Source organism: Aptenodytes forsteri, unplaced genomic scaffold (assembly GCF_000699145.1).
Source record: "Aptenodytes forsteri isolate BGI_AS27 unplaced genomic scaffold, ASM69914v1 Scaffold16, whole genome shotgun sequence".
Taxonomy (NCBI): Eukaryota; Metazoa; Chordata; class Aves; order Sphenisciformes; family Spheniscidae; genus Aptenodytes; species Aptenodytes forsteri.
Window position 1 is genome coordinate 4,052,799 of NW_008794753.1, and position 22,979 is coordinate 4,075,777.

At 56.6% G+C, this 22,979-nt stretch overlaps 1 protein-coding gene across 1 annotated transcript in view; it reads right to left on the reverse strand.

Annotated features, from left to right (window-relative positions):
• The window catches only part of AGRN (agrin), a 121,671-nt gene that overhangs the window by 14,755 nt on the left and 83,937 nt on the right, over positions 1–22,979 (reverse strand). Inside the window, exons 8-24 of the mRNA XM_009274196.2 lie at positions 17,988–18,209; positions 16,009–16,203; positions 14,573–14,773; positions 12,818–12,963; positions 12,539–12,644; positions 12,070–12,183; positions 10,120–10,284; positions 9,307–9,450; positions 8,804–8,928; positions 8,312–8,417; positions 7,695–8,078; positions 7,406–7,540; positions 5,800–5,927; positions 3,360–3,474; positions 2,890–3,009; positions 1,809–2,165; positions 4–253 (exon numbers count right to left, since the gene is read on the reverse strand). Coding sequence (XP_009272471.1) covers positions 4–253; positions 1,809–2,165; positions 2,890–3,009; positions 3,360–3,474; positions 5,800–5,927; positions 7,406–7,540; positions 7,695–8,078; positions 8,312–8,417; positions 8,804–8,928; positions 9,307–9,450; positions 10,120–10,284; positions 12,070–12,183; positions 12,539–12,644; positions 12,818–12,963; positions 14,573–14,773; positions 16,009–16,203; positions 17,988–18,209 — 3,013 coding nt within the window. The remainder of the gene's footprint in view (positions 1–3; positions 254–1,808; positions 2,166–2,889; positions 3,010–3,359; positions 3,475–5,799; positions 5,928–7,405; positions 7,541–7,694; positions 8,079–8,311; positions 8,418–8,803; positions 8,929–9,306; positions 9,451–10,119; positions 10,285–12,069; positions 12,184–12,538; positions 12,645–12,817; positions 12,964–14,572; positions 14,774–16,008; positions 16,204–17,987; positions 18,210–22,979) is intronic.

Sequence of the window (22,979 nt, forward strand, 5' to 3'; positions counted from 1 at the left end):
GGCAGGCGCGGCTGCTCCGCTTCCTCCACACCGCACAGGGCTGAGGGGAAGGGCACCCACCTGAGCTCCACGAAGCCGCCAACCAGCGCCAGGGAAATGAAGTCTTTGCCGCGGTTCTGCCCGTTGTAGAGCAGCAGCCCGCTGAGCTCCACAGTCCTGAACTCCATGGCGATGCGCACGGTGTGGTATGCCTTCATCATCTTGAAGGCCAGGTAGGACTTGCCACCAAAGCTGGGGATGAAGTACCTGATAGCTGCAAGAGCCGGGTCGGGGGGAATAGAGAAAGGAAGAGGGGATGAAGTAGAGGAGGGAACAGGAGGACAGAGAGCAGATAAAGGCCTGACATGAGCCTGTGAACACTTTCCTACCTGTACAAGCAAAGAGGGCTCTTGTGAAATGGCAGAAAGAAGCTCACTCTCTCCTCTGGGCTCATGCTCCTGTGCAGTTATCCCATCGCCACCTCCCAGACACTCGTACTGGTAGCAACCAACTCCCCTCGTGATGGCATGCCCCCCAAAGATTGCTCCCAAGCTTTAGAGATCTGTGGTATTGCTCCCCCAGTACTTAGCTTCAGTGGTGTCCCGATCAACTTCTCCCCGTTAAGGACCAGTGCTGTCGGTCCTTTCCATGCCCAGCTATCACATCCCCTGTGCCCTCAGCTGAGCTCTGCTGCACACACAGTTCCTCGTAACTCAGCTTCCCTGCTCCGTAGGTAATTTTTATCTGTCCTCTAAGAATCCCACGTGACGGATCTACATTCATCACCCCAGGCTTTTATTTATTGCAGCTGAGATTTTCCAAGGCATCTGGAAGGCCAAGCCCTATTAAAATTAACAGGACTGGACACCCACATCCAGTAGCAGCTTTGAGCGCTCCAGCATATAGGTTTAGGTACAAAGCTTTTCGGGAATAAGCACTCACAACCACCCAGAGCCCCCGGCATGATGCCAAATTGCCATTGGGAGCTCACAGTAAATAACAGCAGCCCTGGTTAAGCACGCTGCCAGTCTGCAGCTGTTTGCTAAGCAGCTCTGAGCGTCGGGGAATAGAGCCTGAATTATCAGCACACATCTCCTGGTGTTTGAGAGGACAGTTAGTACCCACCTCTCTGTTACACTAACTAGCAGTCACTAGCTGCAGGAGCTGTGAGCAACAATGCCACAAGCTGAGATAAAAAAGCAGAAGCTCACAATCCCCATGCTTTGGGGCACTGGTATATCAGAAGTGGAGCCAGGAAGAAATTGCTCCTGGCACCTTCTTACCCTGCAGCCTTGCCGTGCTTGCCTCTTACAATGCACAGTGTATCTACAACCTGTTCTTGGCAGAGTTAAGAAAGCCAGTTAAATTGGCCCCTGCAGTGCCTCCTGCCTCGTGTGCGTGTAGTGCCAGCGCAAGCTATGGGGCTGGGTTTGCGTGTGCCCCCACATCTCTCCATCGCCATGCAGTCAACGCAGTCTGCTGGAGCATGGACGGACACGCTGCGTGAAGCCCAGCCCTTCAGCCCTGGTTGTATGGACGGACACAGGAAGGGCCACGCCGCGTGAAGCCCAGCCCTTCAGCCCTGGTTGTGCCTAACAGCACACGCTTAGGGAGAACAGGTAAGAAAAAGGGCAACTGCAGAGCAACGCTTTCCCAGTTGTGTCCTCCCAGCTTCCTCGGCTGGAGCCTCTAGGCGGAACTCAAAGCTCCAAGAGATGTGGTTCCCCTGACTGTGCTGTCCCTGCTTTTGGCCCTCGCTCTCCTAGGGCTGTGAGCTCCACTACCAGCGCCCAGCAGCGTCGCGGCCGCGACAGGTCAGAGACACGTACGTTTCTCACAGACGGCTCCCCCTTTGCCTGCTGGGCAGCTGCAGGTGAACTCCTTCCCATCGTCCTCGCAGGTGCCACCGTGCAGACAGGGGTTAGAGTCACAGGGCCGCGAGGGTTTCTTCGTGGTGGAGGGCTGGCGCGTGGGCTTCCGCCGGGTCGTGGCAGGGAGGGTGGAGGTGGGTCTCCTGGTGCTCACAGCTCCTGCTGTCTTGGTGCTGGGTCGGCCCGCGGCGTCTGGGCGCAGGATGTGGCCGGTGGTAGCAGCAGCGGCCGTGGTGTACCTCCGGGTGGTGGCGGGTGCCATGGTGGTGGCCGTGGTTGTGGTCACAGTGGTGGTGAAGAGCCTGGGGATCCAGTCTGAAACACAGGAAAATGCAGGTAGAGGCTGGTGCTTTGCAACCCTCTCTGGGGGCAGGGAAAGCCACTCGGGCTTTTGGGGTGAGATGGCAGCAGAGGGGCTCGGACGGACGGTTCTCCCGTGCTACCACACGCCCAAGAGCCGTCTCCTCTCTGCTCTCTGGGCCCCAGGGCTCCTGCTCCATGGCCCGGCTTACGAGTCTGGCAGCTGCCTGCACAGGGTGTGTGTCTGCACAGGGCCCTCCTCCGCAGCACCGCAGTGCTGCCTGTCCTCCCACCCTGGCGTGGGGGTAGACACGCTCCCAGGTAGGGCTGCGTGCCCGGTGCAGGTGTGGCCATGCGCTTTTCTTTCCTGGAAAAATCAGTGTTTCAGGTTTATCACCACAAGATCGCGTGGGCTGGGCTGGCCACCCCCTCGGCAGTACCAGTAAGGGCTCGCTTTCCAGGACTGTGGGCAGTGTCACATCGCCACAGCGCAGCACTGCTGCTTGCCACGTGCTGTGGAAGAGGGGAGCAATTTTACCCCCCTTATAGCCTTCCTGAGTTGAGAACAAGTCCAGGCACATGGACTAACCTCTGAGCCCTGGCTCTGGAGGGCACTGTCTGGACAAGCATTTGACAGGTTACTGCTACAGATGAAAGGCCCTGGCAAGAGCAGAACAGCCGGCCCGTTTGAAAGCCTAAACCAAGAGAGGGGGACTGACCGCAGAGAGAGGGGGCTCACCAAAGTCCATGAATTTGACATGCTCCTGCTGGGGCTTCTTCACCAGGATGGTCGTCTTCTTGGAAGCTTTGATCTGCTTCAGCAGGGCCCCTTGGACATCAGCTGCCGTGTAGGAAGTGGCTGATCGTAGCCAGGAGGAGAAAGGAGAAAGGCAAGAGTGAAGATGCAGGCCCACCTAGCAGTTTCCCTCTCATGACCTCCCCCCACAACGCATCCGAATCATTCCTTTCCCTATGAAAATGCTTCCAGCCTTCCAGGCACCAGCTTAGCGTCCACCTCCTCCTAGCTCTTCTCACAGCATCTGTTGATTTTGCTGAACAGAAGACATAGCCCTGGCAAGTTTTAATGAGGTTCTTTCATGGTCCTTGCTGCACGCGTGTTTCTCAGGCTGGCAGCCCCACCGGGAGTGCCTGCTCCCTCCTCAGGCAGATGCTGATGCCACAGTGAATCAGCACCCGGAAGGCTCTTACCTGGGTCAAAGTGGGACTCCACAATGACACGGACAGCGCTGCTCTGCCCCAGGTCTCGGACACGGATGCTCTTGAAATCCTTCTTAACGTCAGAATTGCGGAAAAGCTCATCCAGCTAGTTGGTCGGAGGTGAAGGAGGAAAGATAAACAAACTGAGTAATGGGGAGATCCTAGGGCATAGGTCCTTTCAGTAAAAGATCTTGAGTCTCAGCAAGTCTCCTGAGTTTCAACCCACAGGGGTTTGCATCCAAACCTTTGCAAGACATCCCACTGACACATGCAGAGAACAGGGCTCCCTTGTGTAGGGTGATAATTTCAGATGGTCCCTATTCTTTATGGCCTGCAGTCAAAGGTAAGCACAGGGTCCAGAAATACTGTGGGGAAAGTCAGCTATCCCCATCGTACCCGTGGAGAAGAGCAGAACAGAGCCAGACCAGAGACACCTTGGAGTTTATATAGGGATTTTCTATTGTGTGGCATCTAAGTCTCACTGATCTCTTCTAAAGCTGTGTAAACCTGCTTAGGCACTTTGGAAAATCCCATAAGGCACCATTCTGCATCTTTAAGTACCTGACTGCCTTTTAAAACTTGGCTCTCAGACATTGCGGGATTTGTCTGTAGTCACATGAAGGAGACGGTGACAGTCCAAGGCTTGCAGCAAGCCAGGGCTTTAACACCCCTGCTAGCTATCTGCCCAGCCTCGTGTTGGACTGGCAGTCGTCACAGCCAGAGGTCACCGCTTCCTTCCCTCGGCTTCAAGGCAAAGACAGAAGAAAGTAATTAACTGACTGATGGTCCCATGGTATACCCTCCCCCTATCAATTTGGGCATAGTGATCTCAGAGGGGTAAAGGAGCACATCACATCCATGGGTGTTGGCAGGTAGGTTGCACAGGGACAATAGGTCTCTACAGCACAGGGCCATGGCAAGGAACTCTCGGCCCAGCCACAGATGGCCTCTGGGACAGAGGGCCTGTGCCATGCCTTCGTCTCCCCCAGCCCTGGGAAAACAGAAATCAGCAAAATCTCTTGCCTTCTCACGGGGGGGGGGCGAGTGGATGAACCAGTGAATGAAGCTTTTGCGTGCATGTTCGCATCCTCAGATAGAAGCCACTGTTGTATTGGGAAATATTGCTATTGTGATACAGAACTGCATGAACCATATGGTCCATATGCCAGGCACACATCTGCTTATATGACTGTACTGAAGGCTTGCCAACTTCTAAGTGCAGCTTGGAACCAGCTCGAAATATGTTAATCTCCTTGAAAAGATGCTTTGTATTTGCTGTGCCACACTGCAGGCTACAGTATAATGTTGCTACCCCACCCAGCGCTTCCTTGGCATACCCATATGTACACACTGCCACGCAAAGTCCGCCTACGCCAAGAGCTGGCAATGCAGGGGGGTTCTCCTTAAAGGTGGGAGACTGGATTTACACAAGCAGCTTCCCAAGTCGTGTAGCTGAACTGGAGGGGCAAAGGGGTTTTGGACACGTTTTTGTCTAAGGGCTTTTCATGGAGATAAGGACACTTTAGGAAACCCAGGGCGTTAAGGCAGAACCTCCCGTCTAAACAGCCCCACCACCAAGATCAAGCTGAAAAAGGCTAATTTTTGACCCAGCACATAACAAAGGATGGAACCCACTGACACAGCATGTGGTAGAGGCTAACAACACACGTAGATCAAAAAGAGATCAGACAAATTCACAGAGGGTACCTCTTAGACAGAACTGGTGCATCGTCTCCTTACGCTCTTAAGTGCCCACCCCATAAAAGCGCTGGCCCTGGCGATGAGCCGTGTTCACTCCCAACTTTTGTAGGTTAAGCCCATCACAAAAAAAAACCCCAAACCAACAAACCAACACGGAGCAACACTCCTCCAAGGCACTCAACACATTTTGCAGATAGGTCTCCGTGCTCCCATTTGACAGACAGCAACGATAGGCCACGGCCTCCCCAGAAGCCATCGCGAACGAGAAGGCAAAGCGGGAGGAAACCCACAGCGGTTCCCGTGGTCGGGATAACAGAGCATCTGCAGTAACACAGGGTGGTGTTGGCACAGGGTACCGTAACACGCACCCCGGGGAGCAGTGCTCAGGAAGCAGGCAGCGCTTGGTCCCTGCTTCAGCGGGGTGGCTGGAATGAAGCGCAGCAGGGCAGGCAGCCTTCCTGCAGAGCGCTGGCAGCTCGGAGGCCAAGCGGACGCAAGCCGGCAAGCGTGCCACAGGCTGGCTCCCCGTGTGAGCCCAGCCACTTGAACGGACAAGCCTGCTTATTAGCAGCAGCTCGGAGAACACCTGCTTGCTTGAGAAGGGGAGGACTGTGTTTCTGGAAGTGGACATTTGGGGTTTAGTCATCTGTACACCACAGTGGGCAGGGTCTTCTTTTGCCGAGGCCAGAAAAGCCCTACCTAGACCCTACACAAAGTGCAAAGGACTCACCGCACTCTCAATGCTCCTGGCCGTCTCCCCAAAGAGCTCTGACTTGGGGTCAGCCATCTCAGGTGTGTAGAACAGCTCCTGGCCTTCCACCTCCTCCAAGATGAGGACTCCCTGGAAGACTTTGGTAGCTATGGGAAGGAGGGTAAACAAGACAAACGCCTTTAGTCGGCTTGTGGGCAGGGGACAGGCGTGTGGCTGACAGCCGCAAGGAGTGTTCAAGTCCCTGGGGGGAAAGGGTGATGGCAGTGTGCGGGTAGTGCCAGTGTTGGGGTTAGTCTGGATGGGTCTGGGAGAGCGCCATGGAGGATTAGTATCAGAGGGTGCTGGAGCAGATGGCAAAGACCAGGCTGGAGATGGCAGCTTTTACCATACGGTTTCCTCTGAGCTCCGGCCCGGATAGCAGCCCCCCTGCACCGGCTGAGTAACAAGAGAAAGACGTTAGCCAGAGCAGCACATAGTCAATACGGCAGGATCAGACACGTGCATGCAAACAGGGGGCAGAGGAGGGCGAAATGTGGACCCTGGACAAGGAGAAGACCTGTGCTGGGAGAGGGAAGTAGACACCCTGCCAGCTAACAGGCTGTGGCCAGCCTTGCAAAACCAGACCGAAACTGCAACAGGAACCCAAGGTGTGGTTCCCTTCCAGGGGAGCTGTGGGAGCGCAAAGGCAGCTATAGAAAGATCCCCACTGTGGGTAACCATACGGGAGGTTCCCAGCAGCTGTCCTTTCGTGGGTTAAAAGGGGAACGCGGTGTCCAGAGGAAAAGGGGATGTCCTGCTGGAAACCCCAAGGAACAGGGACAGTTAAGAAGGACCTCAGTGAGCAGTGAGGAAACATCTGGGAGGCGGCCCCAGAGCAGCAATTTTTAGGGCAACGAGGATGTATGTATAGGGACCAATACTCTGACCGAGCACAGGCGGCTCTGCGTTTCCTCAACATGGACGGCGTGAAAGGGACTGTAAGTAGGCAAGAGAGACCCCATGAAAGCAGTTGCGCACCCCTGGGAACCACAGCGTGTCAAGAGAGCTCACACTCCCCAGGAAGCCCAGCAGGGAGACTGGGGCTACAGCCGCTCTCCCCGCCTGCCCTGGCACAGAATTGGTCCTGGTCAGCCCAGCTCCCTTTACAGCCATCGACACAGATAAAACGGGAATCCAAGCAATTCCCTCATCGCCCCTAGTGCCAGTCGTGAGCTCTGCAGAAGCCTGGGCAAAACACTGGTCAAAGTTTTAAGGCTGTAGCAGTCAAGGAAGAAAGTGGTCACCTAAGCGAAGAAAACTGCAGAGTGCCCCGGCTCCCCACGTGAACAGCAGCACCCACCCAAGCACTAGGGCTGGCTGCTGGGGGCTGCGGCAGGTGGGCACAACATCTGCCAGCTACCAGGGCTCAGCACGTCCCCATGAACACCCCCCAAGGGACATGCCAGTCCCCAGACCGGACACAGGAACCGTGCTCATTGCCAGCCGGGCAAGCACAGCACCATGCTGCTCTCCCCGCCGGGCAGCTCTCAGTGGTATCTCTCCCTCTCCTGCACCCTGCAAGAGCTCAGTCTGACTCCTGACCACTGAAAGGGAGCCCAGAGCCCAGCCTCGAGGACAAACTCACCCGGACAGTTGCTGCCTTCCGCATCAGCAGCTGCAGTCTTGCCATCAGAGCAGCATCCCAGTGGGGTGTTGTAACACGTCGCCCTCTCGATGGCTGGGGTGGAAGTTACCTGGCTTTCCTCTACCTCCTCTTCCCCTGCAGGGCATTAAGAGGAGCATTCACCAGCAGGAGGTAAGACCTAACCTCTGTGTTAGAGAATAAGGCTGAGACACAGCTTCTTTTTGTCGTGAGAGACAAGGTATGGTTTAGCCCACAACCGACCTGCCAAGCCTAAGAAGCGCACACTCACCGGCAGAGCCTGCCCCACTAGATTCCTGGTCTCCACTGATGCCCATCTCTTGGTCTCCACTGCCTTCTGCACTGCCTGATTCAACATAGGCAGGCTGGGTGGTGGCCAGGACCACTGGCACGGTGGAGAGAGGGCGGACGGTAGTTTTATACACCCCGTGGGTCATCCACGGTGTAGTGGCTGGTCTGGCAGTCGTGGTGCGCCTTGTTGTAGGGTGACCTCTTTCAGTAGGCCTGGCTTCCCACAGCAGGGAGCTGGTAGCCAGCTCGGTGGGATCTGGAGCCCGGGTGGTCAGCCGCAGTGGCGGAGGAAGGATTAACTTGTCCAGAGGCAGCATGGGCAGCGGCGTGGGTGGTGAGGTGTGGCTTGTGTGACTGATGGACTCTGAAAGGAGCAGCAAGACAGGGTAGGTAAGGAGGAGCAGGTCTGGGAAAGGCTGGCCGTGACACCGGGAAGCATGTTGCAAACCCCCAGGCACTGGCCCAGGGCAGTGCATCTGCTGTGCCATGAAGAGTCACGGCACAGTGAGGAACCGCAGAGGGAGGCAGCCAGACCCGGGTCCAGCATCAGGCCAGAGAGCTGGCACTGCCCCAGGACCGAGAGTCGCAGACACTCACCGTGGCACTGCCCCACATGCTTCACTGTGATGACCTGTCCCTGCCGGCAGGCAATGGTCTTCAGCTGGCACTGGTCCCCGTAAGTGACACCATCAGAGCCACACACCTGGGAAGCAGAGGGGAAATGTGAGCTGCACCTCTGTCCTCCTCCAAGCCCTGGGCAAAATAAACCGGTCTCTAAATGCTGGGAGCAGAGGCTTTGCAGGGGTTCCTCTGAGGCAAAGAGGCAACGGTCTGCACAAAGGGACCCGAGGGCAGGCTGCGGAAACCCAGGAGCAGAGCAGCTGAGAGGTGCCAGATGGGGCACAGAGCACCCGGCTCCACTGGGAGACATCTATGACTCGCATGTCACCCTTCCCCACGCATCGAAGACAGTGACTGAACTTGCCCGCCTGCTTCTTGTGGGCTGCCTGCACCAGCCCGACGCAGCTGAGCTAGCCACACGTCCCCACGCACGCTGCTCAGCCCCCCACGGCTGCCTCTCCCCCAAACCTTGGTCATGTTGGCCTCCGAGCAGAGCGGGGATGGGCACTCGCAGTGGGCAAAGCCGTTGACTTCCACGCACGAAGCCCCAAACTCGCAGCTCATTTCCTCACAGGATTTTGGGGCTGACGGGTCTGGGGCAGGGAGAGAAGGGGGAAGAGATGACCAACAAAGCACGTACCAATGATACAGAAACAGGCTATGCTGAATCAAAATCCCTCTCTCCTCCCAGTGGGTCTTAGCTCTCTCAGGGACTCGCCAGAGCAGTTCAGATCGGTGGACAAGACAGACTATCACCAAACAGAGAAACAGTCCCTCGTGCTGTGCATGAGTGCACAGATAACAGGAACCCAGCCAAGAATGGAGGCCAGGGCCCCTTTCCCCCGAAGCACAGGCACACAAGGTGGGAGGGATGCATTTCTTTCACGGGCCTTATCTGTTGCCCCACAGCAGTACCCAGGCATCCATTTCTCGGTGCCCCACACAACCCCTCTGGTACGTGGCTCCCTCACCTTTCTCACAGCCGGTCATGCCCAGCTTGCTGCCATTGGGGCACTGGTTGCATTTCATGCCGGTGATACCAGTCTTGCAGGAACACAGTCCAGTCATCTGCTCACAGTCATCGCGCACTGAGCCCACCGGGTCGCAGTTACAGGCTGAGCAAGAAGGGAAAAAAGACACTGTTTGGCTGGTGGATTTGTGGAGTCAACAGCAGACTCATTCAGGTCCCCCAGCAATCCAAGAGAAGAGCGAGGAGAAGGGTCCAGGGGAGGACCATAATGCTGACTGCTACCTTGTACTTACTGACCCCACACCAGCTGCAGAAACCTGCCTCCACCCGCTACCCTCTGACCGCGGTCCTATGGCTTGTGATCCCCGCGGTCCTGTGATCCCATACCCGCCCCCCGCCCCCCCCGCCCCGCCCTGTTGGCTTTGGAACCCCAGCCCCCCCCCCCCCCCCCCCCAGGCACATATAGGGACACCAGGGCTCATTCACGCTGGGCTCAAGCAGCCCGGCAGAACATCTGGTCAGGGAGCACGCCCATGGAAGGAGACACCATCTCCTAGCCAAGCTGCACTATGGGGGAGCAACAGCACCTGTGCAATGCTTCAGGCCACCCTGTCTCTCTTGCACGGAGCAAGCCATCAAGCTCCGCAAAAACAGCCGCTGGAGGTGACTTACAGTAGGACCAACATTAGGGCTCATTGTTTTAAATAGCATGATACCCTGCCGCGCCTTGAGCCCCGCGGAGCAGGCCATGGAGCCGTGCCAGCGGAGAGTTGCACGGGACGAGGGGCACTGGCCCAGCCCTGCCCACACTCACGCGTGCAGCCGCTCTTGCTGTCGGTGACGATGCCGCGGAAGTTCCAGAAGCCGGGCTCGCAGCGGTCGCACTTCAGGCCCCCCACGCCTGGCTTGCAGGAGCACTGCCCTGTTGTGGGGTCGCAGGCTCCCCCGTAGGAGCCGTAGGGGTTGCACTGGCAGGTGCCTGCGAGCCAGAGAGAGAGAGAGCATGAGGCTGAGTCCTGGCCGAGGAGGCAGGGGGATGCTGGGGGCTGCATCAGGGCGGAGGGACCCGACCCGACGCGAGCATGAGGCTGAGTCCTGCATGCTGGGGGCTGCATCAGGGCGGAGGGACCGACTGCTGAGCCGCTGAGCTGCTCAGCCGGGGCAGGAACGTGGTCTCATGCTGGGCAGGAGGAGGTTTCACCAGCTGCTCTCAACACTTCTCCTCTGCCCCAGCTACAAGGGGGAACTAAACCTTCAGGGATTAACCCGCTTGCTTTGCTGTCATCAAGAACTCCTCTCTCATTAACATCAAAGGGGGAGGAAGCTATTAGAAGTTTATTATTAATTCATTAATTAGGAACTTGATGGAGGGAAATGATCCAAAGATAGACAGAGAGACGCTCCTTTTATCCACAGGGAGCAGTAGAAAGGGGACATGGGGCAGAGCTGGAGAGAAAGGGAGACCTCGGGAGCAGCGAGTAGGGTGCATGCACACATCCCCAGACTGCCAGAGGCAGGGAAACGGCATGTCCAGAACAGGCAGCAATGGATAAATCTGCCCTAGGGGCTTCAAGCTGCTGGTTAAGTGGTAATTACCTCCTGATCTATGCTTGCTACCAACACAGGGACACAGGTGGGACAGAAACTGGTGGGATACTGAATCCCAGTCAGTTGGGAAGCTGTGTCCATGGATTGGAGGGCAGGGGACAGGATTTCCATCAGAGACACGGAGGAACATCACCACCAACCACCACTGGCAGGGCAGTGCTGAAAGCGAAATGCTTGTGTCCTCCCTAGCGTCACTCTGACCGGCTCCTCCCTGCTCCGCTGGCCCCTCTTGGCCAGCACAGACCACACCGCCACGCGTCTGCTCTTCCAGCGCCCACCTCGGCCTGCAGCCCGCCCTGCGCACCCCCTGCCAGGAGATCTCTGGACATTCTCCGAATGCTGCTGCTTTTTAAATCATACGGCACATTAAACAGCACTACATCCTCATCAAGCAGGCATTAGCCAGGCCCAGGCACGGCGTGAATCGTGTCTCCACAGGGTAATGTGTTTCCCTAACAGGCAGTCACAGCCTCAGCTGTTAAGAGTTTGCTAATGCCTTTCAAAATGTGCCTTCTGCTAAAGTGCTGACTCCGATAATTATTTAATAAATATTAATGAAACATCTTCCAGCTCAACTTCCTGCACAGTGCAGTCACCCACTAGTCACTGGTCCTGGGGTGGCCTGCAGAAAGTCCCTAGGTGAACCCGAAAGCTCTGTTCCACCTCAGCCTGCAGTGCAAGGACACAAGCAATATTTTTGTCACTCAGGCCAGTGAAGTGCCCTAAGCCTCTAGCAATGGGTTGAAGGCACAGAGGGCACGGTCTGGCCCTAGGGGCACTTTCTGGGGCGTCCAGCACGGACTCAGCACCAGACAAGTTCTAAGCCACCATCCTGCCTTCCTGCATTTCAGAGGGACTTAGACCTGGAAGTTGACTCAGGGCTTTTGAAAGGACGAGAGCATCGCTAGTAGATGCAGAAGGCGAAGCATGCATGCACATCTCCGTGTGTGCATGCTGTGACCCTGGAGCTGAGGATAAACAGAGGCTTTTTGAGCCTGGGAGGTCACTAGTTAGCTAAGGAATGGGGAGGGTCCACCTTCCTTTGTTTCCCCTGGGATGGGATCCCAAGTCCCCCCTCCATCTGATCTCTCCTGCCTTCCAGCCATCCTTGAAGGTCCTTCATGCCCCCCCAGGTGGGAGAACAATATTCACTCACTTGGGCATCCAGCTGCACCCACTCCGAGTGCCAAGGTCATGTTGTCTGGGCAGCATCCATAGATGGTCTGGCTGCAGTGCACAACCAGGAGAGGTGGCGGGGTTGTGGCAAGGGCTGCAGAGGAAGGCAGAGAAGTACAGGTTATCTTTGGCACGCAGGCTGCCGCAGGGCAGCATTGCCAATGTATGGATCGAGCAACTAGCAGCATTCCTGCAAAACCACATGGTCTTTGCAGAGATGCTGGGAACAGGTGATGAGGTGAGGTCCTACCCTTGGCCAGGGAAAGCACAGGGCATGAAACAGGAATGATGCAGCGGGGATCAGCAAACCAACACAGACACTGCTGTGTCCTTAGTGAGCACTTCCTTGCTTAGCCCCAGAGAAAGGGCAAGTGCTACTGCACCAGGCTGGAGACCAGCGCACAGAGCTTGTGTCAGCCTGCGGGGCTGGCTGCCTTCGGGGGACTCACCGCGGCAGGCTCCTTGGCTAGTGACATAGAGATCCTGGCGTTTTTCACACCGTGTCTTCTTCAGCTCACACTCGTTGGTGTAGGTCACACCATCAGAGCCACACACCTGCCAGGACAGGGAGGGAAGCCGCTCAGGGCAGTCCCTGGCACAGGAAGGCAGGTTCCCTATCCGTGGGATGCCCTCTCCTGCCCAGGAAGCATGCGGGAAGGCCACCAGGAAGAAGAGAGGAGGGGAGCGAGGACTGCAGCAGGCAGCCCAGAACTGCTCAGCGTGCTTACCGGGTTGCGTGGCACTGCCAGGCAGGTGAAGTCACACACACAGCGGTCATCCTCTGCATCCTCGTCCCACCAGCCCCCGTACTGCCGGCACCGGTCCTGTTCACACTCACTACCGTCGCCGGAGCCCGAGCCCCCTGAGCCGCACTCTGGAGTGAAGGAGGACCGTGGTGAGAAAGGGCTCACACCCAGCAGCGCAGAGTTAGGGGAAAGCAGAGGGGATGGGGCCAAAGCCCTCTCCCTGACACGAGGCTGTGCCCCAGACAGGGGAAGCAGCCCACAGCTGCACGGGCCCATCCAAATCACAGCAGGTTTAAGCTCTTCAGCACAGGCAAGCCCAGAATCCTGGGTCCACATGTATTAGGATGCTTATGCCTGGACCTCCGAGAAGATCCCTCTCCCTTGAAGAAAGCAGATTCTCCTATCGCTGTCACAAGGCTGTGCTAAGCCTACATAATGAAAACAGCACAGGGATGCTTTAGCAGGTGGCCTAAGGTCTTCCTCTCTACAGCATCACCGCAGGAGCAAATGCAAGGATCCTGCAGCTACCAGCGCCCTGCAGGCTACCTGGAGATCAGACAGCTAATAGCCATGCACAGGAGGAAGGGCTGCCACTTGACTTAGTGACAGCTTAACTCCACGCTTTGATCCGACTCCTGCCCCTTCTCCTGCCCTCCCAAACACATAGTGCAGCAGGGAGATTGCTGCTGCTAATATAAACATGGAAACCAGAGCAAAGGAAGGGATGGGGTTTGGGTTTAGTTTGAAGTTCAGTTAGGCAGATATTCTTAACAATATATAAACTCTGACCCTAGCCTGGCTGCCTCTCCATAAGATGCTCAGAGCTCCAGCTGCAAGAAGGAGACGTTGCTGATTTCAAAGGCTTCTTAAAAGGGGAGCGGGGGGAAGGAAAACCTGGCCCTTTTTATTGAGTGATCAAAGGCTGGGATTTGGCATTACACAGAGAATTATTTAAGATCTTTTCCCAGAGGGACATCAACCTGAAATTCCCCAAGGAGGGCTGTGATCAAACACCGTGTTATGTCTTCCCCTCTCCCTAAGCTCTGCCATAGCACTGAAGTCCTTTCCAGCTAGACTACATGTGCAATGAGCCAGAGAATCTCAGCTCGCCAGGTCAGCACATCAGAACGGCGAGGTTTACGCACCTCCTGTATTCGGAGTCAGCCAGCATTAACCCACAGCTTTCCCCCTACAGTGAGAAAACTCAGCAGGTTCTTAGTTCTTAGCCTGGCCAAGCAAGGTACAGCCAATCCCGCAGCCTTCCCAGGTGCTCAGTACCGAGTCAACAGTCAGGCCCCTGAGCAGCCCCCAGGGCAGAGGGAAGCAAAGCGGCAGCCAGGCTCCCTGCCCCAGGCACCGCTCCGTTTCCCCCAGCCAAGGCCCGCTGAAGTGCGAAATTAAAGCAGCGATAAACTCCTTGCCCAGCCGATTAGGTGGCGTCATCTCTCATTACTGCTGGATACAGAGAGACAAAGGGGAAAGGGAGGCAGCAGGGGTGTTGGGTGACAGCGGCCGGCTGGGAGGCAAAGAGAGGGCTGGTGGCACAGGACCTGCTGTGCTGGGGACGCTGGGGGTGTCACAGGGCACCGTGCCCGAGCTCCACGCAGCGGGGCTCCCGTGGCAGCCGGGCACAGCAGAGCAGCGAGGGGAAGAGCCTGCTGTGTGCAGCCTCAGTCCTTCCTCACCCTTTCCCCCACCTTTCGCACCCGCGCGGCCGGAGGGACGGCGGCAACCTACCGTCCTCACACGGCCCCATCCTGGCAACCTCAATGCTCCTCTTCTGCTGGCAGGAGGCCACCTGCAGTTCACACTGGTTGTCGTAGGTGAGGCCATCGCTCCCACACACCTGAGCGAAGGGCTGCCTCTCGCAGCGCGGGCACACGCACTGCCCACCCACGCACTTGCTGCCAAAGGAGCACACCGTGCTGCCGCAGGACTCTGTGGGGCGAGAGGGAGGAACCACAGTGAGACGTCGTAGGGACCTTTGTAGCCAACTGCCCAGTGTCACAGAGCTGGGGACCACTAATGCCATGCCCTCAGAGGAAAGGAGAGAAGTCCTCCTTCCCCAGAGTGGTTTGTTATTGCTTATTTAAACCGTGCAAAGACTCTGCAGTGGACAGTTGACAGTCCTGAGCATTTCTGATTCCCATCAGCACCCACAGGTGTTGTGTCCAACAGCTTTTTCTAGGACACCAGTAAGAAATCCCATTTACTCTCATGGTGACTTCAGCCTCCTCCTGCTCGCAGTGCCCACAGAGCACTGAGAGTTATCTGTCACACCCGATCGCTCTTCTCTCCCATATTTAGAGAGGATCTCCATGCACAGTTCAGCCTTGGAACACAGACCCAGCTGGACAGGTTTTATGAGGCTCAAAGCATTGCTTTTACTGTAGTAGCATTTGTCCTAATGAAGAACCGAGGCAGGGCTTTTAATTCATTAATTCATTAAGAAATTAGCACAGACAGTTCCCTGTGCTGGGGAGTGGGGAGGAAACACATGAGCAAAGAGGAATTAACCCCAGGGGATGGAGGGAAGGGAAAGCTACTGAGATGAACTGCGTGATCAAATAGACCCTCCATGCTTTCAGTTCTGGTGGTAGCTATTAACACGTTTTCAGCCCAATTTCTTTGCTCGGCTCAATGGACATTAGCCCAATTTCTTTGCTTGGCTCAGACAAGTAACAAAGAGGGCAGATACCACCTACGATGCATAGCTGGGGCTAAAAAGGGGAAGCTGCTTGAGAGACTCAAGATGCCCAATTCTTGTGAAGCTGAAAGGGAAGACCATGCCAGACAAGGTGAAAAGCCTCAGGCGGGGTCTCCGAGTGACCAGCCAGGAACCGCAGCCCAGGGCCAGGCTGCTGGGTGTCCCTGGGCAAGCCCTGTTACTCTGGAGCTGATATCCTCCTAGGGAGTCCCGAAAACAATCAATAAAGGCACGAGGAGGAGCGCTAGGGAGACCCTCCACACATCCCGACCCTGGGGTTTCTCAGGTGCCTCCCAGGGCTGGTAAACCCATGGGCTGCAAGTGCTACAAATGACTAGTGAGCCTTGGATGGCCATGGCCAGGCAGCTCAGCAGGGCCCGGGCGGCCAGCGGAGCTGAGCATCCGCTCTCTGAAATGCCACCAGCAGGAGTGAGACGAGGGAAGAAGGGGACCTTGCCAGACTCACTGCAGTCTCCTTGGGCAGCCACCAAAATGTTCGTCTGCTGCGTGCACGCCCGGACGTGGAGCTCGCACTCGCTGCCGTACGTGTTGCCATCTGTGCCGCACACGGGCTGAGAGGAGGGAACGCACTCCGTGGGGCACACGCACCTTCCCGTCTCCGCCTCGCAGATGGCCCCAAACTGGCACTTGCCACAACGGTCTGCGCAGACGAAGAACAAAACCAGTAGGTTAAGACAACAGTTCAGGCAGGCATCGCTGTCTAATGAAGTGCCAGAGCAGAAATAAAACCCCACTGCGACCTCCTCCCCCAGGTCGAGCCCCTGCAGACGCCGGCAGCCTTGTCGGGAGCAGGAGCCCCAAGGTGCAGTGCAAGGGAAGGAGCCGAGGCGAGGGCTGCAGGAGGAGGGAGAGTCAGGCTTGGAGGCAGAAAGGCAATAACTGCTCGTAAAAGCCATCAGGGCCAGGACTAACCGTGATGAAATGTCACCAGAGCTGTATGCCGTTATAGCTAAATAGGAGGCGGGAGAGAGCACGGGGCTGAGTGCAATTACCAGGAGTGATAAATCAGTCCCAGCCTTGGGAGGAGGAGCGCAGCATCCCAGGCAGCAAGCGGCCAGTCTCCCAGGGGAGAGAAGCGGCAGGATTCACACATGACAAGTCGGCAGGGCGGGAGGAGGTGGCTGCCTGAGAAGGGGGATACTGTCTTCCCCTAGTTTATCAGGGTGCCAGCGGTGCCGGACGCCCTTATAACATAGCACCAATTCAGAGCGCCCTGCCACCTCCCCCCAGCAGGATCCTCAGCCTGCCTGCTTCAAACACACGCACAGCACACGCACGCAGGCTCGGGTCAGAGAAGACGTTTATCTTTGTAATAACTCACTTGCAAAGGAGCTATCACTCGTTGCTGGAGAGGCCAGACTCCAGCCAGCACATCTCCTCTCTCCTGACTGGGGTATTTAGTGATTCACGGCTTCATCTTCTGCTTCAGACACCCCTCTTCCCTCCCCACCATTCAATTCACAAAGAATTTGGTTTAAAGATGGTTTTTCTTATTTTTCTTTCACACAGCAGCTGCTGCCTTTGCATGGGGGAAGGAAGATGCAACAACCCCCTGCTTGGTTTGTGCAGACTGTTGGCCGGGAGGTTTCTATCTACAGCACAAAGCTTGCAGCCACGCCTGGGCTCTGCAGGTCGGGAGAGGGGGCTGCTCAAGGCAGTCTGTGTGCAGACAAGGGCAGCTCTTTCCTACAGGGCACTCAAGTGCGTGTGCCCAACAGCTGAAGCATTTGCATCCTTCACTGTTTCTCCTGAAACTGCGTGGAGTTGGTACCAGCATTTTCTTCTGACCTGAATCCCACCGGGCCCTCTGCTATGCTGCAGCGGGGAGCTCCGCAGGTTGGAGGGGGTCTTCCTTTTCTGGAGGAAGGGTCTTCCTTTACTCTGCTGTCTCAAAGCCCTTACAGCTCAGGAGCACGTTCCCCAAGTAGGACTGCACAGTGCAGCTCAGTGGGGAAGTGACCGTAAGGGATTAAGCCCAGTTTTGACAGGGGCACTGCTATGCCGTACCGAGCCACACCAGCCCTGGGTGGAAAGCCAGGCACCAGCTCCTGATACCCAGCATGAAGGTCAGGGGCAGAAAGACCGTATTTTGACAAAATCGCAATAAGCCTAGCCCTACCTGACCATCCCAGCAGATTTTGTCCCGGGAGAACCCAGCCAGCTCGGGCTGTGCCTGTCTGCAAACACTTTCTGAGTGGCAAAGCTGTGCTGGCACAAAGAGAGAGCTTGCAGATGGAACTGCTGTGTATGGGTCTGAGTTGCATACGCTACATGGTGGCAAGCAAAGCGCAAAGACACCCCAACAGCCCTATCTCTCTGCGGCTGGGGCCACGCTCGTGCTTAAGACACCGCCTGCTCCCAGCAAGCAAACCCAGCTGTGGCCAGCAGCACGAGGAGGAGGAACCCCCAGAGATCAGCTCTTACCGCAGGGCCCTTTGTGTTTCACTTTGATCTCCCTCTTGAGGACACAGGCCATGGAGTCGAGCTCGCAAGGGTTGCCATAGGTGCGGTTGTCGCTGCCACACACGGGGTCATAGCGGCCCTGGCACACCTGCTGGCACTCGCACACGGCCTCCTGGTTCTTCACCACGCACGTGGCTCCGAAGGTACACTCCACGCTCAGGCATGGGCTGGGTGTGCCCAGGTCTGCAGAGGGGACAGGAGAGAAAGGCACTGGTCTCAGTCCACTGCTTCCCCAGCTCCCCCGGGGCACTGTGCACAGCAATGCATGCCAGCATCCCCAGCCTTACGCCCATGCCTGCCTCCCCCAAGCCGTGGCAAATGCACAGAGCTCCTGGCCTTGGCACCAGCCCAGCCCCCTGCACCCTCCATGCCACCCTGACATGCCCAGCTCAGCATCTTCCCCATGCTTGGCAGAGGTTAGGGATGGGAAGCAGGCACAAGATCTTCTCCCTGCACGCCATGAACAGGACTCCCGCCTCGTCTCCTCCGTCCCATCCCCATCCCAGCTACATTCTGCCCTCAGGGGCCGGCCAGAGGTGGGATCAGCCCCGTGGGTTTCTGCACCAAACCCCGATGTCTGGGTCTCCCCAGCAGCTCCCAGCCAGCATGATTGGTGCAGAATTGGGGGGCAATTGCAGATTGCTGGGTCTCCCCAGCAGCTCCCAGCCAGCATCAAGAACAAGTGCCATGTGCTGAGGGAGGGCAACACAGACAGGCCCCTCGTTGCCAGGAGGGGAGCCGGCACTTCTTTTCCCGGGCAGCAGTGGTGCCACAAGCCTGCCTGTGAAGTCGGATCTGAATGACCAGCTCTGTGGCAGAGGGCAGGGCAGGAGGCAGCAGAAAGCCCTCCTCAGTGTGGGTCTCGGTGCCTCCAGGACACTTGCTACATCATCACGTAGTACCTGGCACCAGCTGCCGAACCCTCAGTAGCCAAAAAGCTCACACAGGGATAGTTCCCTTCACTGAGGCCTCACATCCTCACAATCACACTGTCCCCTGAACAGCTCATCCTAATACCCGCTGTGCCATACCCGGGAAGATCTGGCTGGAGAGGACACCTGCATTTGGCTTCACCACACAGCCTGTCTCTCTCCTCTCCCCAAGCAGCTCAGCTCCCTTCCCCTCCTCTTGCAAGCTGGTGTTGGAAAGGCCAGGGAGCTGCTGTGCAGCAGGATGAAGAGACCTGGTGTCCTTGCTTCGGCCCAGTCCTCAGGCATCTGGCCCTAGGAGCAGAGCCCTGAGGCTCCCTGGGGACGGGTAACGCCCCGCAGCATGGGTTGCAGGCTGAGAGGCAGCAGTCCGCTCTGCTCACTCACTGGAGCTGCTTAATCTAAGTCAGCTGAGCAGGTGGCACCTTCCCTGCAAGATGCCCGGCAGTGATGAGGTGAGCAGCCAACCCTGATGGTGACAGCAAAGAGAAAAGGCTGCGTCCCACCCCCTGGTACAGCTCTGCAACTGCTTGCAGGGAAAGCCCCGCGGTTCCACCCGGTTCCCAGCCCGCTTGCTGAAGGCAGGCGTGCCCCTCCAGGAATGCCCTCCACCATCCAGAAGCCAAGACAGGCAGCTAAAAGGCAGGACTAGCCGTGCTGCTGGGGAGAGACCCAGCACTTCCCAACGACCCCTTCATGTGACTCAAGAGAAAAGCCCTGAGAACTTGGGGCAAGGAAAGGACACAGATTTAATCCGCACTGAACACTGACGAGGACACATGACGAAACGGATGTGGGGAACAGACAATGCAGCCAAGGCGAGATGGATGCAACAGGCAGACACAGCGCAGCCCCACCAACACCAAACAGCGAGGCAGGCACAGAGCCGGAGTGCAGTGGGAAAGACAAAGCCCTCTGGAGCCTGCTGGCGTGGCACAGAGAGTGGACAGGGGCAACAGGAGCGGACGGATCCGTTTTCCTGCCCTGCTAGGACCAAGGTGGCGTATCTACAGAGCAAGAGCAAGGCTTGAGCCCTCAGGAGTCTGGCTGCCTGCTGTCAACCAGTGAGAAAATGGCCTGGGCACAGGCAAGTCTGAATTTTGGATTTGGCTCTTTGGGAAGCACCTGCCAAGTCAAAACTTAGAGCCAACAGTCTGCAAAGGAACAGGGAAGAGGGGGACAGTTCAGGCACATGGCCACTACTTCGACCCAGCCTTTTCAACTGTGTCCCCAACTTCCCTGCAACGAAGAGTTTATGAGCAGTTCCCAAGGACCAGGAACTGCTCCCTGCTCTGCTTAGCCCTGTGATGCTGCTCACATCTCCTGCTTGCGTTTCACTTTTTAAAAACAATGTCTGTACCACAATCATGTCCCCCAAACGCAGAGACACAGGCTTCCACGGAGAAAGCGCCTCTGCTGGACACAATTAGGCAGTAAGGATCCAACGAGCTAGGCATGAAGCAAATACATTCGTTCATTTGAAATCCAAATTCACACTCTTATCTTGAGGAGCAAGTGAGCAGTGAGTGAGAGTGCAGGGAGGTGCCAGGCCCGATGGAGAACGCTGCCCTGACATTTCTCGCCCTTCTTAAGCAAGCAAACCTGCAGAGGTGCAGCACATGAAGTTCCTTCACAGCCTGAACCTCAGCCTGTGAAATTTCCCACGTAGCCCTGGGCACCTGCATATGTCAATGGGAATTTTGGCACCAATTTTGATGTAGGTGGATATAATGAGGACCTACTGAGCAAGGACCTTAGGCTGTGCTATAATCAAGACCTGCTTTGATTCCTGGCCCTTCTCCATCTTGTAGGCAGGGAAACGGAGGCACAGAACAAAAATGCTCATTCTGCACCCTGACTGATTCAAGGGCATGATCCCTCACCTGCTGCCAAGCTGTGCAGAAACCTAACCAAGCCCTGGGAACGCTGAGCTCTCCTGCAAGCCTTGCCTGTGGACGGCTATGGGGAAGAGGCTCTGAAGCTGGTTTGTAACCCATAACGCCCCATCAATCTGTGCCCATGACACCCAGCGGGCTCCAGCACCAGCTCCACAGGGACACAGGGGAGTATTCTTCGAGAAGAACCGTATCTGAGCACAGACAGCTCCTCAGTTCTTCCAAAAGGCACACGGTGCTTTGCTGGACACCGGGGAGGGGAGCTGCAATCCCTGCAGAGCCCCTACCCACTGGACTTGCACAAACAAGCGTGACGCACACTACGGTGAGCAAAGGGACAAGCATCACAGTCCCAGGCAGGCAGAAGTCTCTGGGAAAGAGGAGGTGGGGAAGAAAGGGGGGTTAGTTGGGGGCAAAAGGAGAGGTAAGATCAACCAGGGGCAGTCCAGACTGATGTATCAGCCGAAGAGGGGCTTGCTAAGGACTGGGGGGGCTCACAGCACCCACCTCTGCTCCTACTCTCATTTGCCTCGAAGGGTCAAGCCACAGCAAGCACCGGACAAGACCCCACTGCACTGCAAGGCATTTCCATTCCAGCAGGAAGTGTTTGGGGCGAGGGATGGGAGCACAACAGGGCAATCTCTCCATCCCAGGGGCTCTCAAGCAAAACTAGAGAGGAGGGGAGCAGTGAGAAGAGGCCAGGACTGTCACTGGCTACGGAGAAGGAGAGAAAGCCGACCTCCTAGCAGAGATGTCCGGGTAGGGAGCGGAAGGGTGCTGCGAGGACACAGTTCCTTCCTCCAAACAGGCAACACTGTAAAACACAAGACACAGACGAAAAAGGAAAGAGAGAGAGAGCGGAGGGAGAAAGAGAGTAGGGGGCGAGAGAGCAGAGAGAGGCAGGGAGGAAAAGACAGATGCAACTACAGACACCTTCCCTCCACCTCCTGTCCACATCGGTCTCATCCCATCCCTTCTTCCTCAACTGCCCCATCACGGTGTAGAAGTAGAGAAGGATTAAAAACAAGGCCTGGACTGTTTTGTTTGGCTTTGCCTCCTTTGCCTTGCTGCTAGAAAAGACAGCAGCAGAGCTTAGAGTTCATTAGACAGGTACGTGTAAGAGATTAAAACGCTGCGACCATACTAACGGCCTTTCTTTTCCTCCCCTTCCCCAGCTATGTGCATCTCCTGTATCCTCACAGCACAGGGGCGTGGAGGAACTCGCCACGCTCCCCAACCTGGGTGCTGGATGCAGACAGAGCCTGTAGCTCCCTCAGTCCCCGGTCTCACCCACTGCCGAGTGTCCCACGAGTCCTGTCCCAGCCTGTGCTGGTGGACTGCACCCTGCATCCCAAGGAAGCCTCGGCCACGAAGCCAGCCAGGAGACACGTTAGTGCCACCAGTAGTGCTCATGCTGAGAAGACCTGTCTTGACACACTGGCTGGCAAGCAACATCACCAACCCATCCCCATTTCTAAATCAGTTTCCCATCTCGCATTGAGTCTGAACTGGTGACACAGAGGAGGACATGCTTTCTTCCCAAAGGGCAGCACTCAGCTCAGAGAGAAGATGCTTTCCTAAGCTGATGGGGAGGCCAAAGGCTTGCCCACACCTCATGGTGGCTTGCTACAGGGCAGCCTGGAGCCGTCATGTGGACTTTGAAATCCTAGGCTTTGGCAGACAGAGCCCCAGCTTTGATTTACTTCCCTCAGATGACAGGCTTTGTTTGATGCTACCCCACAAGGATATAGCTCCTGAAAGCAGATGTGCGCATCTGCTGTCCTCGCCTGCAGGAAGAGAAGTTGGGGGAAAGCTAAAATAAAAGAGAGTAAGATGGAGAGAGGAACGGCAGATGCATAGGGACCATATCCTACTGTCCACTGGCCTCACTCCACTGAACGTGGTGGAAATGATGCGCGTCTGACAGCAGGGTAACTAGCAGCACGAATTCTCCACTCGCCCTAGAAATTCAGGAAGCCTTAGCAAGGGCCTGACTCTAAAGGAGGTACAGGGAAGGGTTTGTAGAGAGCCCAGGGCACCAGGGCCCGGCCACCCAGCTGCAAACAACCACCTCCTGGCCCCACTGCCCCAGAGCTGCCCTGGGAGCCCAGCGGAGCCCGGCCACGGGC